Source organism: Neolamprologus multifasciatus, chromosome 18 (genome assembly GCF_963576455.1).
Source record: "Neolamprologus multifasciatus chromosome 18, fNeoMul1.2, whole genome shotgun sequence".
In the NCBI taxonomy this organism is placed as follows: domain Eukaryota; kingdom Metazoa; phylum Chordata; class Actinopteri; order Cichliformes; family Cichlidae; genus Neolamprologus; species Neolamprologus multifasciatus.
The window spans coordinates 8865729-8882988 of record NC_140456.1 but is presented as its reverse complement, the minus strand read 5'-3'; the positions used below and the strand labels follow the sequence as shown (position 1 = coordinate 8882988).

The window sequence follows — 17260 nt, the reverse complement described above, 5'->3', positions numbered from 1 at the left end:
TAGTTTTAGAGTGGTTTATTGATCCTTTTGTTGTCTGTTTCTGTATTTTGGCCCTAGTTGGTCGCAGGCAGAACCCAGAGGCAAGGAGCAGTGGGCCCGGGAAGGAGAAATGCTGCTACTTCTTCTGGCAGGGGCGACACTCCACTGTCAGTGAGAAGGGGACGTCAGCACTGATGACGGTGGAGCTGGATGAGGAGAGAGGGGCACAGGTACAAGAGACAAGGCAGTCAGTGTTTAAAAACATATTATCAGCTCTGCAGTGAAGGCTGATGTTATGAAATGCTACTGAAGTAACACACTAGCCCACTTCCATTGAATCGTTCATCACGGGAGATTACGACGGCATTAAGATGGCTAAGAATGAAAGTTTTGCACAATGTTCTCTTTATGACGTGCACATGTTCACGTGTACAGAAAGAGGGATAGTGCATACATTTGTAATCTTGACTTTAACAGAGTAATTTGACCACTGTGTGTTACAGATGCAGGTGCAGCAAGGAAAGGAGCCGGCATGTTTCCTGCAGTGCTTCAATGGAGGAATGATCGTCCATGCTGGCAAAAGGGAGGAGGAGGAGGAGAACACCCAGAGTAAATATTTGGACTTTTCCGTTTTTTAGTCTATTTACCTTTATATATCACAGTTGCAGATTTCCAGTGAAGGGCCCTGACACTTTTCTGAACCAGACACAGTGATTCCTCAAAGCCTTAATGATGAAGACGTATTTGAAGTATCTGATTTGTCCTGGATATTTTTTTTAGTTTCTGGCTCGATTTAGAAAGAAAGAGTAGAAGAATACTGCTGGATCTTTCCATGTCTTTTCCAGCCATTTAACATCATTATTATAGTTTTATCTGAAAAGGTTTCTGTTTAAATCATCAATTAATTTGAATTTTGTGTTTAAAAACCCCCCAACTGGTATTAAATAAAGAAAATAAATTGTTGTTGTTATAATATGATTTATGTTGGATTGCTTATTAAGGATTAAGGATAAAAACTTCCTGTCACTCACACTTACCTGCTCTAATCAGGTGAGTGGCGTCTTTACTGTGTGCGTGGTGAAGTGCCGGTGGAGGGCCACCTGCTGGAGGTGGCTTGTCACTGCAGCAGCCTTCGCTCTAGAGCCTCCATGATCCTGCTCAACATCAACAAGGCCATCATCTACCTGTGGCACGGCTGCAAAACGCAGCTGCATACCCGCAGTGTTGGAAACACGGCCGCTCTTAAGATAAAGGAGCAGTGAGTGTTTATAAAGACAGTGTTTCCTCATTTTACACTCTCATCTGAGAATTGAATATCATTTCTCTCTTTGCTGCTTTCAGATGTCCTCTGGAAGCAGGTCTCCACAGCAGCAGCAAAGTGACCATCCATGAGTGTGATGAGGGGGTGGAGCCTCCAGGCTTCTGGGAGGCTCTGGGGAGAAAAGACAGGAAAGCCTATGACTGCATGCTTCAAGGTATTTTCACAAACTGCAGTGTTTTTGGGTTTTTTTTAGGAATTAACAATAACAACAATTGTTTATCAAAAATATATGAATGAAATCAGAAATAACAGGTTTGATTTTTTGTTTCAAAAAAACACCTACACTGGTCATCATCTGAGGAAGGATGATGTATCTTGTTGTTTGTCAGATCCAGGAAAATTCAATTTCACCCCACGGCTCTTCCAGCTGAGCAGCACATCTGGAGATTTTGTAGCAAATGAGTTTTTCCACCAGTCCAGAGCTCCAGACCTGGTCAGCTCGCTGCCCTTCCTGCAGGAAGATCTGTACAATGCACCTCAACCTGGTGAGACTGAAACACAAACATTTGGTGGGTGGGGATTTATATTCTTCTAATTAAGGCTTCCATCCATCCTTGCTCCATAAGCTTCGAGTGAGGAAATAGGAGTGTTTTAGAGAGACATGCCATCCACCTCATTTAAAATCTATAGCAACTGTCTGATGCTGTCATTATCAATATGGACCAAAATCTCTGAATGTTTTCAGCGTCTTGTTTAACCCACTACTAGCTGAGTATACCTAATAAAGTATCCACTGATTGGATATAGGGAACCTTCCTAGAGGTAGAAAAAGTGGTGAAGCATATCTGTCTGATGTATGTGCATTTATGTTTTGTAAAACACCCATGCTTTAATTCTTTATTCATTTCCACAATTCATTACTGTTCATTTTTTGGACGATTCAGGGTTTGTGTGTCATTCGTTCATCTGCACAGTTAAGAACAGATTTGTGAGAACACACTGTTTGTGAATGAAAACTATTGTTTATATTGACTGCTGGGGAATAAAATGAGCAGCTGAGCTGTTATGAAAACAGTTTTATTTTAATTATGTTGAATTATTTGTGGACAAAATACATGCATAAACTGTACTGTGGGAGCTCTAATGTGCAAGAGTATTCATATTCATCATCTCAGCTCAAAGGTTGTTTTTCTTTTCATTTAGTTTAATCTTGTGTCATTTGAGTAAAATATACACCTATGTACATTTCTACAACCTGAACCTTTAGAACAGCGGTCCCCAACCTTTTTTGCGCCATGGACCGGTTTATGCCCGACAATATTTTCAAAGACCGGCCTTTAAGGTGTCGCGGATAAATACAACAAAATAAAACTAGTACCGGTACCAAAAAAAAGAAAATTCATTCATAACACACGTGAAAAAACCGAGTAAACGATAAAAACGATAACAAAATAACGCTGAAAACTGATAAATACCCTGAAAACTATACATTTCACACCTGAGCCTCAACTCTCGCGGCCCGGTACCAAACGACTCATGGACCCGTACCGGTCCGAGGCCCGGGGGTTGGGGACCGTTGCTTTAGAACACGTCAGTGTTTTAGAATGAGATCAGTTGTATCTGTCCAAGATTGTGCCAGAGAGAGTGAGGATATAAAAATAGCTTCATCCCATCATCTCTTTCTCACATCCTTGCAAAAACAAGATGAAGAGATGTTATTTAGGAACTGATTTTTTGCAAAATGAAAGACACACTTTCAAATCTCATTGTCTTTTTTATCCTCACACTGATGCTTGCACAGACTTAAAGGATCATTTGGGGGGGAAAAAAGCCCCACTTTAAAATGTAAATGCGTAACTACAGAACATACAGTATGCAGATTACACCGCATATTTCTTACTGTATCTTATGTCTCTGGCACAGCTTTGTTCCTGGTGGATAACTTCCATGAGGTTTACCTGTGGCAGGGCTGGTGGCCTCAGGACAGCGAGAGGACTGGCTCTGCTCATATCCGCTGGGATGCAGACAGGAAGTGCGCGATGGAGACTGTGCTGCAGTACTGCAAACGTGAGGCAAACATCCAACTATTTATAATAGTTCTGAGGATTGTTTTTCCAGAAACTTTAAAAGCAGAAAAGGAAAAACATTAGGAAAAGGTTAGTGTGTGATTTAATGAGAACCTTGTCCTGATTTTCTCCTGCAGAGAGGAATGAGAAGAAGCCTCAGAAGTCATACCTGATCCACGCCGGCCTGGAGCCGCTCACCTTCACCAACATGTTTCCCAGCTGGGAGCACAGAGAGGATGTGGCTGAGATTACAGAGAAAGTGAGCAAGACATATTGTTATCCTATACTTTTTCTCTTGGACTTCACTGCAATAGCTTTCCATATTCATGTTCAAAGTAATTCATATTTAGTTTATACTCAGCCTTGCACCCCCTCAGGTCAGTTTCATGTCCGAAACAAGCTATTCTGACTCCCTTCATCCTCCTTTTAAAACATCTTTTTCCATCCCAAATAAAAAATAAAAAAAAATTAATAAAACTTCCTTTCTTCCTGCACCTCCTTTTTTATATGCCCTCATCCAAAGTGGAAAATGTGATTAACATTTAGATTATGCTATATTTTTCCTTCCTCACTGATACAAAGCGGTTTCTCACAATTACTACAAAGGAGTCTGTGCATGCTCTGTTGTGGCTGCAGGAGGCGGAGGTGTGTAACCAGATCATCCTGGTGGAGGACGTGTTGGCCCGGCTCTGTCAGAACACCTTCCCTCTGGCTCAGCTGCAGGCCCGGCCGCTGCCAGAGGGAGTTGACCCACTCTGCCTGGAGCTCTACCTGTCTGACCAGGACTTTGAGGTCAGTAAAGTGAAGAAAAACTATTTTACTTTTGCTTTGAAGTTTTTGTTGACAGCACTTTAGTCAAAAAAAAAAAAAAAATCAGCATGTTTCTTTCCTTTTACCAGAGTTTTTTATAACTTTTAAATCTGATTGCAACAGCTCAGTTGAAATCAAATTAGTCACATGACTTACCTGTGACCTAATTAAAGTAGAAGTGTAATATCTATAGTAGCAGCTTTTTGACATAGTGAGGCATTTTTTTTGAAGTGAAATTTTCACTTGGTTATCTTTTATTGATGAGAAGAAAAATGTAGCTGATGACATTTTAACACTGTGGCAAACATAGGAAAATATTGCCTGACTGTACCTATAAAAAGCAAAAACTGTATCTGTTTGGTTTGTTCCCTGGAAGTTCCCTCTCCGTTTACAAGTGTGCATTTGCAATTTCACCATCAGCCTCAGACTTGCATAGACAGCAGACAACTTCTTTGTCAATCTGTCCTATCTTACAAGTTTTGAGTTTCGGTCTGTAACCTGGAGGCTAAACAGGAGGATCGTCCCCAGGATGAGAGTGGCAGTGCACAGTTCAGGTATAAAGTCCTGAGGCCTCTGAGAGAGGACTTTCAGTGCAAAAAGCCTGAATGTGAGGCCACAGACAGACAATTGAAAGGAGCCACACCAGCAAAATCACCTGCTAATCTCTCCAGTTTTGCCTCTTTGTGTCTTTGTCCTCTTCCATCATTTTGAGAAGCATACATGCAGATATACTTACAGAATGAAGCTTCCAGCAAGCAAAGAGAAAACAGCAGCAACACTGGAAGTGCTGCAAAGATGCACAAACAGACAATTCTGAAATAGATCTCAGCCAATTTTATCTGGTGCATTTTTTCTCTTTCTGTTTTTTTTATTGGCACAATCAGATCAAGGTGAAGCAAAAATAACCTCAGTGATTCACATCAGTGATTTGAGCAGTTATGTAGCAGGCACAACAACAAGTATAAATGGTGGAAAACCAGAACTGTACACAGTAACTAACCCTCAGTCATTAAAATCCATCTAACACCATCTAATTCTCACTCTACAGACCAGTTTGTAGGTGGATTCAGGTAAGAAGAGATGCTCGTGTGACTCATCCGCACTGACGACCCGTCCTTCTCTCGAGCACGTCAGCGCTGTGTTTAAAAAAAAATCACTCCTGTCTCTTGAGTGTGGTGCTGGTCGAGGAGGAAAGGGTGTGCTTGGCTGCACAATTATGTCTGAAAAGATCATCCAGAAACACCATTACGCTGTTAGACAGTACTTTACAAAAGCTGCAATCACAAAGGACTCGGCACTTCAACTCCTTCACACAGGAGACAACAAATACAAAATGACACACGATCCAAAATTAGCTTCCATCTCTGCTGGGAGAAAAGATGAAAAGTTACAACTGACCACTTGAATCAGTCAGAGAATTCAGGATTTGATTGGTATATGCTGTAAGTGTGTACTTTTATACACTTCAGTTAATACCTCAGAGTTGAAGTTATAACTCTAATGTCTTTCTTATTATAAATGACATAAAACATTTATGGTTTACAACTCCTTAAATATCCTACATACAGGACTTAAAAATTATTACATTATTTTCTTTTTCCTAAATGATCTTATGTAGGACGTGTTTTATAGATAGGCTAAACTTTTCATGTTCATTCAGGGTGTGCCCATAATGGTAAATCCAAACTGTAGGCTACCTTTAACTCATACCTGCACATCTTAAAAATACAAAATTCTTAGACCAAGTGAGGTGCCGTTTTTACAGCAGTGAAAACCCTAAAGATGATGATGACGATGACCTGTCAATAGCTTGACAAGGATGGTTACTCATCGATGTTGAAGCTAGTGGCTGGAAAGAAATCTAAACTCTGCATTTAGTTTGCTTCAGACAGAGGAGAATGGGAATTCATTTTAGGAAAAACGTGAGATTTTCATGTTATTTTAATACTAATAAACACATCTAGCTAGCGTTCTTAAACTCAGCCTGGATAAACATATATTTTCATTGTATGTTTGGTCTCAAATTGTATATAAAGTAGTAAAAAGTATTAAAAGCCTTAAATATATATTCTCTGTACCTGTAAACACCCAGCATTGCTCAGAATCGCATCAGGCTTATTTGTCACTATTTACTAATATTGTATAGAAAAAAGCCATCAGGAAATTATGGATTTTATGTAATGTTATAATTAATAATAATTAGTTACATCCTAGTGGGTTAAGAGGTCGCTTATCTCATGTTTTCTTCCTTGGTGGGAACGGGTTTAGACTTGGAAATGATGTGTTTATGCTCTTGTGATAATTGACAGGTTTTATCTGCGCAGCTGCAGCTTATCTCTCCAACCACGCCGCACTCCTTCCACACTTCTCTGCTCCTGCAGCTTTTCTCTTTGCACGCACGCACACAACTTCTACCTTTCCTCTCAGTGCAAATAAATGCTCTTTAGTGATTCACTGTTAGCTGCACTGCAGTCTGACTCACTATCTGTCTGTGGAGCACAACATGGAGGCATGAAAAAACACCAACACTGGATGGAGTTGATTTGTTTCTCCACAGGGCACAAGATATCACGTCATGTTAGAGAATCAGTGAATTAGCAGATGTGATTGTACAAGAAAATATTTGAAAATATTGTTTTCCTATTTATATTAAACTGAACTTTTCTGAAAATTGTGCGCTCTGAAACATCTCACTGTGAAAGTACCAAAAAATGTATAATCACTAAGAACCTACTCATCTGTTTATCCGTGAAATGATCCAGTGCAAAGTGCAAAGGACAACATCCTGCAGATATGGCGCTGGAGCTTCACTCAATCAAACATGATTGATCAGGTGATTTGAGCACTTCTAAAGACGCTGATCTCCTGAATTTTCATTGCAAAGGTGAAGATAGATAGATAGCCAGCCAAAAAGGTGTTTGGTCTATCATCTGGACACAGGAAAGAGAACAAGGATACAGGAAACAGAGAAGAGTATTCCAAGGAAGAGGTTTGCAAAGAGGAAGTGGGATGTAAGGCTGAATAACAAGGAAGGATTTGCATCCACAGAGACCATCGTAGGGCACATCGGACATCTGAAGAAGCTTTTATGCAAACATGAAGCTGTGGATGCTTAAAACAGCTTGATCTAATTAGGGTTGGGCAGGTAGGCACAAAGGATATCAGGGCACAAGAATTAGGAAGCAAAATCAGTACAAGCCATGTGAATAAACTAACCTTCAGAGTAAAACAGGAAGTAGGAAAAAGGCATACCTACGCAAGAAGACTGAAACTAAACATGATAAGAGAGACATTTAAATGTTTCCTGTCTTAGACTTTTATCAAATTATATTTTTTGGTGCTTTGACAGTCAGTGTTTCATCAAATGCACCTGCTAATAAAACTTAACACATTCCGAGTGTGTTAGTATAAAACAAAGGCTGAATTTTGTCACCGAACAACAATATTGATCACGTTGAACCATTATTAGTTAGAGTTCAAATGCCATCTCTCCTCTCTGAGGCTGTGCTTGGCATTCAGTGATGATCCTATCACACTGCCTGTGTTCTCTTCTGAAACGTTTGTCTCTTTTTCTGACCCCAGAAAGCTTTGGAGGTGAAGAGAGAGGAATATGAACGTCTGCCAGGGTGGAAGCAAGTGAACTTAAAGAAGGCCAAAGGACTGTTTTAATCGTGTTTTTAATAGGAGTTGGTACGTGAAGAGGTACAAGAGAGGACAGTCGAGAGGGAGATGTGAGAAGAAGCCGCAGAGAGATGAACCTGCTTTTGATCTGATACGAGGAGAATGAGACTGGAGATGCACTCGCCTCGCTTATAGTGATGTTTTACTTCTCAACTTTGTCGTTACTTAACAAAATGAAATTCAAGCGGTATAACAAGCAGGTTAAAAAAAAGACACCTGGCTTTGTTGCATACATGGCTTTTATGTGTGTCATAGCACTAAAATCACCGCTTATGGACTCGTCAAAGAAAAAGACTTGGACGCTTGTTGTCAGAGTGCCATGCTGTGGTTGTGTATGTGTGCGACTGTATATAATGTTTGTGTGCAACGTTAATTTGTGTAAAACTGTGTGTAGGTGCGCCTGTGACTTTGTATCTATGTAAAAACGAGTCCTGTCGTGTCAGATGTTGTAAGGAAAGTCGTCACTTCTTCTGTCCACACTGTCTGGATGCTGCCAGGCCTCATAGGTAACTCATATTGCTCAAAACTGCTAAAGTGACCCTGGTTTATTGGGCACCTGAGGGTTTAATTAGGAGAGAAACAGCAGCTTGAAGAATCTGATTGTATAGTGCCTTGCTTTTTGTGTACAGTTTATATACAGAAATTCTAGTCTGCATTTTTAAAGACTTTCTTTGTGATATAAGACATAGTGAATTAAATCACAATAATGCTCAACTCAGAAGTGGAGTCATTTGTGTCCTTGCTGCATACACTTTCATTTCACTGCATCATATCTCCAAAATACAGATTCTATCATGCTATCAGGAAAGAGTGAAGGGGGAAATTATAGCAACTGTTCCAAGCATTTTTACATAACTCAGTTTTTCCTTTTTCACTTTTTTTCACATTTTTTTTTCTGGTGGTTGTAATAAACTACTGGACTCTGCCCTCTGCTTTTGATCTAACTTGAAGATTAAAATAAAAAAAAATATCATAAAATGTTGTCCCAATTCCAAAGACGCTGTGATGCAGAATAGAATATAAATAGGAACTAAATGCAATGATTCTATATATTTTTCACAGCACAGCACAAAAAACATCAAATGTTTGAACTTTGAGGGGGAAAAATGTCAGTTTAAATTTCCTGGCAGCAACATGTCTCAGAACACTTGGGCCAGTGTAGCATCCCCACTTCTTTTGGAAACTACTGTTAAATGTTTGGTAACAGCCCCGTTGCTGTGCTTCTGGGAGAGGAATATTGTTGGGACTGTGTAGTTTTTGTGTATTTTTTGTTTGATGGTGCAATAAGTCTTTTCAACCTGAAAGGTCTGCAAGTGCTCCTGAGCACATGCAGTGATTTTCATGACAGAATCAATCATGGAAATCACTGCATGTGCTGCTTGAGGCAGCCTCTCTAAATCTTTTGATGATATTAAACACTGCAAATAATAAGATAAGCATAGAAAGGCCTTTTTTCAGAAACTGTAAGTTTATGAAAAATCTAACTGATCCTACCAGGACAGCTGAAAAATCTTCTGCTGATAAAAGAAAACGAAAAAAATGTTTTAGTTGCCCAATGTCCGAAGTCTCTGTGGATTAACTATCATTTCAAAATTCTTTTTCTGAGTATTAACTTTTAATTGCAGTGGGGATGATGTTGTTTCTAAGATTACATTAGCTGGATTCAACAGTTTTATTACTCAGTCACTCGGTAACATTGGTGCTTATTTACCAAAATATATTCCAGCAGAGAGCTGAACAGAACAGAGTCTGCGCAGACTTCGTCATGACGCGCATTGATCGGGAAGGGGTCCGAAGTCTGTGAGAGCGAACAACTTGCTTAAGATTAACCGGATTTAGTAAAACAGTAACTGAATCCATCCGACTCGGTAAGTTTTGTTTTTAAGACAGAGAAGAAAATCTGAAGACATGCAGGCCACTCCCAGCTATGCGTCTGTGCTCAGATGTTTTGAAAGTGTTTACAAAATACGCTTCTTCTTTTGCACAGCGAATACCTTCGTCAGAGCTGACGTGGAGATCTCTGCAGAAGTTTAGCACTATTTAAAGTATAGTTTATTTTCTGGTAGATTTACCCAGATTCTGCAGTATAGTTTCAGACTTAAACTAATTAAAAGTGCGATTTTTTTTAAAGGGAGCAAGCTTCGACTTTACTGTTTTCCTGCAGATGTTTGTTTTAGCTTTACTGCGTTTGCGTTACACCGCGCTTAAATTTTGTTGCGCTTCTACCCTAAATTTTTTTGGTAGTCTTTCTCCTTTGGTGAATTTTGACCTTTACTACAAGCATAATTTCACTAGACTGTAAATTTACTTTGACTATCATCTTGCTGAAGAAAGTCGACTATGATGGCGTTATATGGGAAATTGCGCTTCCCTCTGTTTGTTTCTTGTTTGTTTCAGTATTAAAATGCACGATACAATCTAATAGTGATAGATAATAGTGTTTTAAAAAATATCAAAAATACATTTATGGAAGGTTGTTTCTTTTCTGTTTAACAATAATCACCAACGAAGAAGACGCACTACCACAAAACCTAGGGTAGAAGCGCAAAAATATTTAAACGACCTTTAGCCTAAAAAAACCTGATCTGTCCGCCTGTGTGATTTATTTGAGAGGAGATTGGCTGTTGCATGGACATGATCCAAGGGCATGTCGGAGCACTGGGCGTAGGTTCAACACTGAAAGATCTGCGTCGCCTGACACTTTATTAGGTACACCTGTTTAACTGATTGTTAATACAAACATCTATTTAGCCATCCAGTGGCCTGCTGAGTTTAAATTGAGCATCAGAATGTAGAAGAGATTTTAATTTGCATTTGCAAAGAGGTCAAAGAACAATGCAGAGCGCAACAACTGTCTGCATGGCTTTTAACATTAAATAATAATAGCAAACACAGAATCATTTATAGAAACAAGGTATATACCCGCCGTGATTACAGAATACAATCAGACAAAACAATCTGTACAGTCGAGTATATCTTGTAAAGACATAATGCTATGAAGCCTTCCATTCAGCCATATCAAATTAAAACAGACAGAATCTTCCACCACAACATATTAAGGACATCCGCACTCTTTCACATCATCAGGATCCAAGAACAAACTGCCATCAGTGAGAAAACGATGCTTTAGAACAGCCACTCCCAAAGTCGAGAGTGCTGCAGCCCATTTAAAAAACAGAAAACCTAACGGGGCCCACCCAATCTGTCTCTAATTAAAATACAAAAGAAATTTATATGTTTCCTTGAAAACAAAACAAAACAAACAAACACAAACAACTCAGGCTGTTGGCTATAATTTGCTAATGTTACCCAATCATATGCATAATGTTAAGGCCAGTGTGACTCCGCCTGCCACAGGGATACAAATTTAAATACATGAATGAAATACAAAATTAAGGTCAGAGTAATGAATAATATCACAAACTAACCACCTCGTACTACCAGTTCGAATTCACTTTTTATATAAGTAAATTAACTTGTATGAACATGTAACTTCACATACTTCTGAGTAATTCCAAACCGAATTTCTGTTAATACTGTGGTCCACCCGCAGTACCTTTACAGCCCACCAGAGGGCCCCAGCCCACACTTTGGGAATCCCTGCTTTAGAAAATTACTTTGGACGCTAGAATGTAGGGAAAAAAAAAGACCTTTCACATCCTGCAACTATGTGAAAGGTCATCAAAATGCACCTGTGAGAGTTTTCTCCAGTGACTGACCAGAGCAGGAAAAATACCCAGTGTAATGCTTGTTTCTTTTTCTCTGCTTCATTGGCATGAAATTTATGAAGTTTTACTACTGAAAATTTTGATATATCCCAGTAGACAGCTGAAGTAAAATTAATTAGGTTGCTGTTTGTAACAAAGCTGAAATGTAATTTTCAGCCTTTAAAATTTCATGTGGTTAAAAAGTTGTGAGGTTTAAAAAAATGCTGGGACATTTAAAAAGTGCCACATTTTGACCTAACACTGTATTCTGGTCTGTAACTCCAGTAATCTACATAGTATGTAGCATTGCGTCCTCAAATATACTGAAGTTAAAAAAAAAGATCTGATTCTAATGGTGTCGAGTGGGAAGCATTCCAAGAATGTTTCTTTTTTATTTTCCTTGCAATGACCCATTTGTCCAAATATTGAACATTCATGGAGTTCAGTCTTTGATCTTTCAGCAAAGATGTCCAACCAAATCAGGCTGAGGCTGCTGCCGAGCACCAGGTGTCTGTTTGATGAGCCCGTTCAGCTGAAAGTGGCCGGGCTGCGGTCAAGGCAGGTGGTCACAATCAAAGCCACATCGACCGACGAGAGAGAAGTGGTGTTCGGCTCTTCAGCCACTTACAGGGCAGATGATGGCGGAGAGGTCGACCTGAACCGAGACCCCTCACTCAACGGGAGCTACGTTGGAGTGCAGCCCATGGGTCTGCTGCAGTCACTGAAGGCAGACACTTTGCACAAGTACTTCTTCAAGAACAAAGCTCTGAAACCTCACGTGGTGAAGTTTTCTGTGCATGAGCAGGAGGCGGATGGCAGGATACTGGCAGAAGAGACAAACAAGAGGTTTTTGATGGGAGACGGGGTCAGTCGGGACCCAATCAAAGAGGGGAACATACGAGGAGTCTTGTTTACACCCCCGGGTACTGTATGTGGTTTTCCACTTAGAAGTATTCACTATCATTACAGTGGGCCCCCCCTTTTTTTTAACAGGTGGCGAAGGTATATTTTCTGCAAAGGGTACATCACTTTTCTTGATTCAATTTCAATTCAATTTTATTTATATAGCGCCAAATCACAACAACAGTCGCCTCAAAGTATTTATATTGTAAGGCAGACCCTACAATAATGCATACAGAGAAAAACCCAACAATCAAATGACCCCCTATGTGCAAGAACTTTGGCGACAGTGGGAAGGAAAAACTGCCTTTTAACAGGAAGAAACCTCCGGCAGAACCAGGTTCAGGGAGGGGCGGGGCCATCTAGGGTGAGAGAAGGAAGACAAGATAGAAGACATGTTGTGGAAGAGAGACAGAGATTAATAACAGATGTCTTGAAAGATGTCTCAGTTCCTAAAATGCATCTGGAGGACAGAGGAGGGGGTGGCTTGTCATATTAGCTGTAATCATATTTGCACAGCTGTGTGCTTTGTAGAAGTACTTATTGTACTACTTTGTGAAGTTATTTAAAAGTATCCTTAAATATAAAAAAAAATGTCTTGAACACCTCTGAGATCATAAAATACAGCACTAATTGGGCTGTAATGAAACTATATGATGAAACTTACACCAAAATCATGATACATGAGTGAAAAACATTTTAATTCATATTTAAACTGGAAAACATTGATGAAGTGTTGAATATGGATCTTTTATTGTAGGGCTTTAGGTTAAAGTTGCACATTATGCATGATTATAACCTACTTACATGAAACTTTTGTTGTCTGTGTTCTAGGAGAAGGTCCGTTCCCTGCTGTGCTGGATCTGGGCACCTTCATGTCTGAGAAAAGAGCCTGTTTGCTGGCCAACAAAGGGTTTCTGGTCCTCACGATAGCTGTGTTCAGTGACAGACAAAATATGAAAGAGATACATCTGGACCCCTTTAAAGAAGCCGTGGATTTCTTACGCCACCACCCCAAGGTGGGTCCAGTGGGTGACATTTAAGCCAGCAGCGTAACATTACAAGAACCCATGTAACTGTGTGTTCAGACCGAATGTGAAGCAAATTTTTTTGGGGGGGGGAATGATTGCATGCATAGCTTGTGAAATGCAGTGAACTGGTTAAAAATCAGTCAGGTTTGAAGAATTGCTTGGCAAAAAGTGAGATACTGCTTTAGGGAGTCCTAGTTATGTGTAGTTACGAGTTATGTGGCAGAACACCCTTTTTTTTTCTTTAAACTGTTCCAGTTTAAATGCCCAGCAGGTCACAACTTTTAATACTTTGGAATTGCCAGTTTCTGAGCTCTGTGTGTGTTTATCACCTTTAATCTGTGTGTTATTTCACAGGCGGGCAGTAAAGGAGTCGGCATAATATCAAGATCAAAGGGAACGGATATTGCGCTCTCTCTTGCTGCATTTGTGCCTGGTGTGGAGGCCTTAGTTTGGATCAATGGCACTAGTGCCAGTGTGGGCACTCCCCTCTACTACAAGAAACAGCAGATCCTCTCACCCTTAATGTTTGACTTCAGCAAGGTGATTACCACCAAGTCTGGAGCAAACCTTATCAAGTATGCTACTGATGATCCCCTGGAAGAGAAGAACAAAGGAAGCCTCGTCCCCATTGAACGAGCCAAGAGCCAGTTCCTCTTTGTGGCTGCAGAGGATGACCTCAACTGGGACAGCAAGGCCTACATGGACGAGATGGTGGAGAGACTGAAGCGTTGTGGGAAGGAGAACTTTGAGACTGTTTTTTATCCTGGAGCTGGACATTTGCTGGAGCCACCCTATGGACCCTTCTGTTCCTCTGCTTTACATGGGATGCTTAGCTTCTCAGTGGTGTGGGGAGGGGAGCCCAGGGCCCACGCAGCAGCAGAGATCCACCTGTGGAAGAAGATCCAGGAGTTCTTTAGAACTCACCTGAGTTGTGATGCTGCACAGACTAAAGCCAATTTATAAAAGAAAAAAATAATTATAAAAACTGAGTAACAGAAAAATAAATAACATCAAATTAATTTACGACAACTTGTTAAAAATGTGTGATTCGTAGAAGAGCCATGATTTGTTAGGGTTGATTTGATCAGGATTTGAAAGATAAAACAAAAAAACAACAACTATTGAATATATTATTTTATTTGCTTGTGAATATTTTCCGTTCTGTCTTTGAATGCATTTAATGTTTGATTTTACTATCAGAATACTTTAATAATTCCTCAAGAAATTATGTGGGTTACAGTTACTCCAGGACAACAGTAACTTCTTCCTCACCTCATCAAGCTCTTCTGACTGCTGCTGAGCTCCAAAGCTTTTTACCTGCTTGGAATTTGTGTTGACTGAATACATAAATCAAGTTTAATACAACGGCATCTATCTTTAAAAGAAAGATTTGTGTTCAGCCTGTGAGTGACCATCCTACAGCTATCTGGGTGAGGTCACTACCAGAAAACAGCAAGGAAGCAGACCAAAGATGCCACCTGGGAGATATCGCTACAGAATACATGTTACAATACAAATGCGAACACACACACACACACACAGGAACAAAAGGTTAAACCATACAAGACCAACTCCAAGTTAAAGAACTGCATTATTATAGCACATTTCTAAAATATATTTCACTACCACAGTAGTACAAGGATGAAAATGGCAGCACAGAAAACTAGCACATTACTCATCAACGCTGCTCTTTTTTATGATAAATAACAATGTATTTTAAAATAACAATGTATTGAAAAACAAGACAAATTAAGTGTAAAAACCTTTTACTTGTAGTTGTGAAAGTATTTGCACCGCTATCAACTACAGCAGACTCCAAATGCGATTTTTGTCATCCTTTAATAGGTAGAAAATGGAGAAATTAAAGTAGAAATGACTAAGTCCTACATTTGTGAGTGTTAAACAAATGTATTCCTGCTTCAGCATGTAACTGTAATGACAGATTAACTGCTAACAGACATTATCTGTTTATTAAACTCAAGAATTAAACGTAATTGAATTTATGACTGTTTTATAGGTTCACCTAATTTGTTTACCAATCTAATGTCAGTCATCTCAACTCTGTATTGTCTTTGGTTGCTGACCAACAAGCCAATCCAAATCACTCTTTTCTGCTTTGGGGTGGGACGAGTGGTAAAGGTTCAGGTGAACCCGTGGGACCTGACACAGGTTGTATCCCAATTCAGGGTCTGCAGCCTTAAAGGCCGCATTTTAAGGCCGATTACGTCACCGCGACGCGACGAAGGCTGTCCCAATTCGAAGGCTGCTCAAAATGCGGACCTCAAATGCGTCCTTCATTTCCCTGAATTTTAAGGACGTGGCGGTGTAGACTTCGTGGCCCACCATATCCCAGAATGCATAGCGCAGCGGTGGGTGTGGATAATTTTGCTGAAAAAAAAACGGCGGATGAGGGGCGCCCGAAGAGTAAACTTTAAGTAAGTACTGAATATTATGTCACTTATTTATGTGCAAATGCAGGGCCGTGCAGAGAGATTTAAAGGGGCGGGTGCTCAAAGTTAAAAAGGGGCACATTGAACCAGGCTGAATAACAACAACACACATTCATCAAGAATCTAATATGGGCAACAAGGCAAAGCAAACATAGCCGATGTTTTACCTGATGGGTACAACGTTGCTGTTGAGGGGTTGCTGCTGATAGTGCTGGAGGGCAGGGCAATGCTGATCTGAGACTGTAGACATTAAAAAGTCCATAGGAGAGATGGTAGCTGATTAAACAAGTGTCATGAGATAATAACAAAATGTAAAGATTGGTGACAGCGCTTGGAACCATAAGGCAACAAAAAACTGTGAGAAATAAACTCGGCTCTGCCTGTGAATCACTCTTTGCTTCTCTTCTTCCTTCCATCCCATCATTTCATACATATCTCTCCACTTGCTGTCTATCTGAGAACAAGGCACAACTTGCTATTGCAATAAACTATAATCTAATTATCCACACCTAACAACTCCAGCACTTAATCTATAATAAAATGAGGACAGAAAAATGTTATAGCCCTGCGGCAGGGCTATAACATTTTTTCCTGCATTTTTCCGTGCAGAGAGGTTTAAAGGGGCGGGTGCTCAAAGTTAAAAAGGGGCACATTGAACCAGGCTGAATAACAACAACACACATTCATCAAGAATCTAATATGGGCAACAAGGCAAAGCAAACATAGCCGATGTTTTACCTGATGGGTACAACGTTGCTGTTGAGGGGTTGCTGCTGATAGTGCTGGAGGCCTCCACAAACAAAAGATCACTTTTTTGTTGAACACCAATAACGTCCGTCATATGTTCTACAATGCAGATTATTTTCTCTCTGTCTAGTGCCGGCAGGAGCCTTGTGAGTACCTCTTCAATTTCCATCCCTGAAAAAGAATTAAGAGGAAACTGAATGGTGTAGGGAGACAACAAAAAGGCCTGCCATGTTATAAAGTGGTAGTGGGTAATAATCTATGAGACTGTCAGCATTTACACACACACTTCAGCAGTGAAGGCCAAGGTCAATGAGAAGTACTGAGTGATGCAACTCGAGCACAAAGTACGATCCAGAATCGTTAACAAGTATAACAGCTATCTTCCCAAAAACCAAGCCATCATCAGTGTCATCTACAATGGAAACATAGCCTTTCATATACTTGGTACCTTTGTAGACAACTGCTGACACATCCAAAGTGGTCTGATTAGTGCAGCCGGCTTTTGCCACAGCTTCTTGAATGACAGCGTTGTAAAGATGATGATTGTAATCACTTGCATCTCCAATGATTTGAACTGTAGGTGGAAACAATTGGCCCACTGAGAGGTAGGACTGCAGTAACTGATGCC

At 40.1% G+C, this 17260-nt stretch overlaps 2 protein-coding genes across 7 annotated transcripts in view; both read left to right on the top strand.

The window, feature by feature from the left end:
• The window catches only part of LOC146497302 (supervillin-like), a 46223-nt gene extending 37712 nt beyond the window's left edge, over positions 1 to 8511 (top strand). For 4 of the 5 annotated variants that reach the window (XM_085140251.1, XM_085140250.1, XM_085140249.1 and 1 more), the window contains 9 exons: positions 58 to 209; positions 483 to 588; positions 1030 to 1237; positions 1321 to 1454; positions 1630 to 1785; positions 3164 to 3307; positions 3444 to 3565; positions 3943 to 4098; positions 7699 to 8511. In XM_085140251.1, coding sequence (XP_084996377.1) covers positions 58 to 209; positions 483 to 588; positions 1030 to 1237; positions 1321 to 1454; positions 1630 to 1785; positions 3164 to 3307; positions 3444 to 3565; positions 3943 to 4098; positions 7699 to 7785 — 1265 coding nt within the window. In that variant the 3' untranslated portion in view covers positions 7786 to 8511. Of the gene's footprint in view, positions 1 to 57; positions 210 to 482; positions 589 to 1029; positions 1238 to 1320; positions 1455 to 1629; positions 1786 to 3163; positions 3308 to 3443; positions 3566 to 3942; positions 4099 to 5164; positions 5187 to 7698 lie in introns of all 5 variants that reach the window. The other variant, XM_085140253.1, reaches the window with a different exon arrangement.
• An 882-nt stretch (positions 8512 to 9393) lies between these two features.
• LOC146497301 (acyl-coenzyme A thioesterase 1-like) lies at positions 9394 to 15206 on the top strand. 2 transcript variants are annotated; one of them, XM_085140257.1, is made up of 4 exons: positions 9394 to 9665; positions 11951 to 12427; positions 13239 to 13423; positions 13790 to 15206. In XM_085140257.1, the coding sequence occupies exons 2-4, from the start codon at positions 11971 to 11973 to the stop codon at positions 14396 to 14398; spliced, it is 1251 nt and encodes a 416-aa protein (XP_084996383.1). In that variant the 5' UTR covers positions 9394 to 9665; positions 11951 to 11970; the 3' UTR covers positions 14399 to 15206. The 2 variants fall into 2 exon arrangements, with proteins under 2 accessions (XP_084996383.1, XP_084996382.1); XM_085140256.1 differs by having other exon boundaries at positions 9399 to 9665; positions 11966 to 12427.
• Positions 15207 to 17260: the final 2054 nt, after the last annotated feature.

Excerpts from the sequence above, each read along its gene's own strand:
- LOC146497301 (XM_085140257.1), top strand. The coding sequence starts at position 11,971 with ATGTCCAACCAAATCAGGCTGAGGCTGCTGCCGAGCACCAGGTGTCTG. Across the intron at positions 12,428-13,238 it reads AGTCTTGTTTACACCCCCGG|GAGAAGGTCCGTTCCCTGCT; the intron begins GTACTGTATGTG and ends TCTGTGTTCTAG. Across the intron at positions 13,424-13,789 it reads TCTTACGCCACCACCCCAAG|GCGGGCAGTAAAGGAGTCGG; the intron begins GTGGGTCCAGTG and ends GTTATTTCACAG.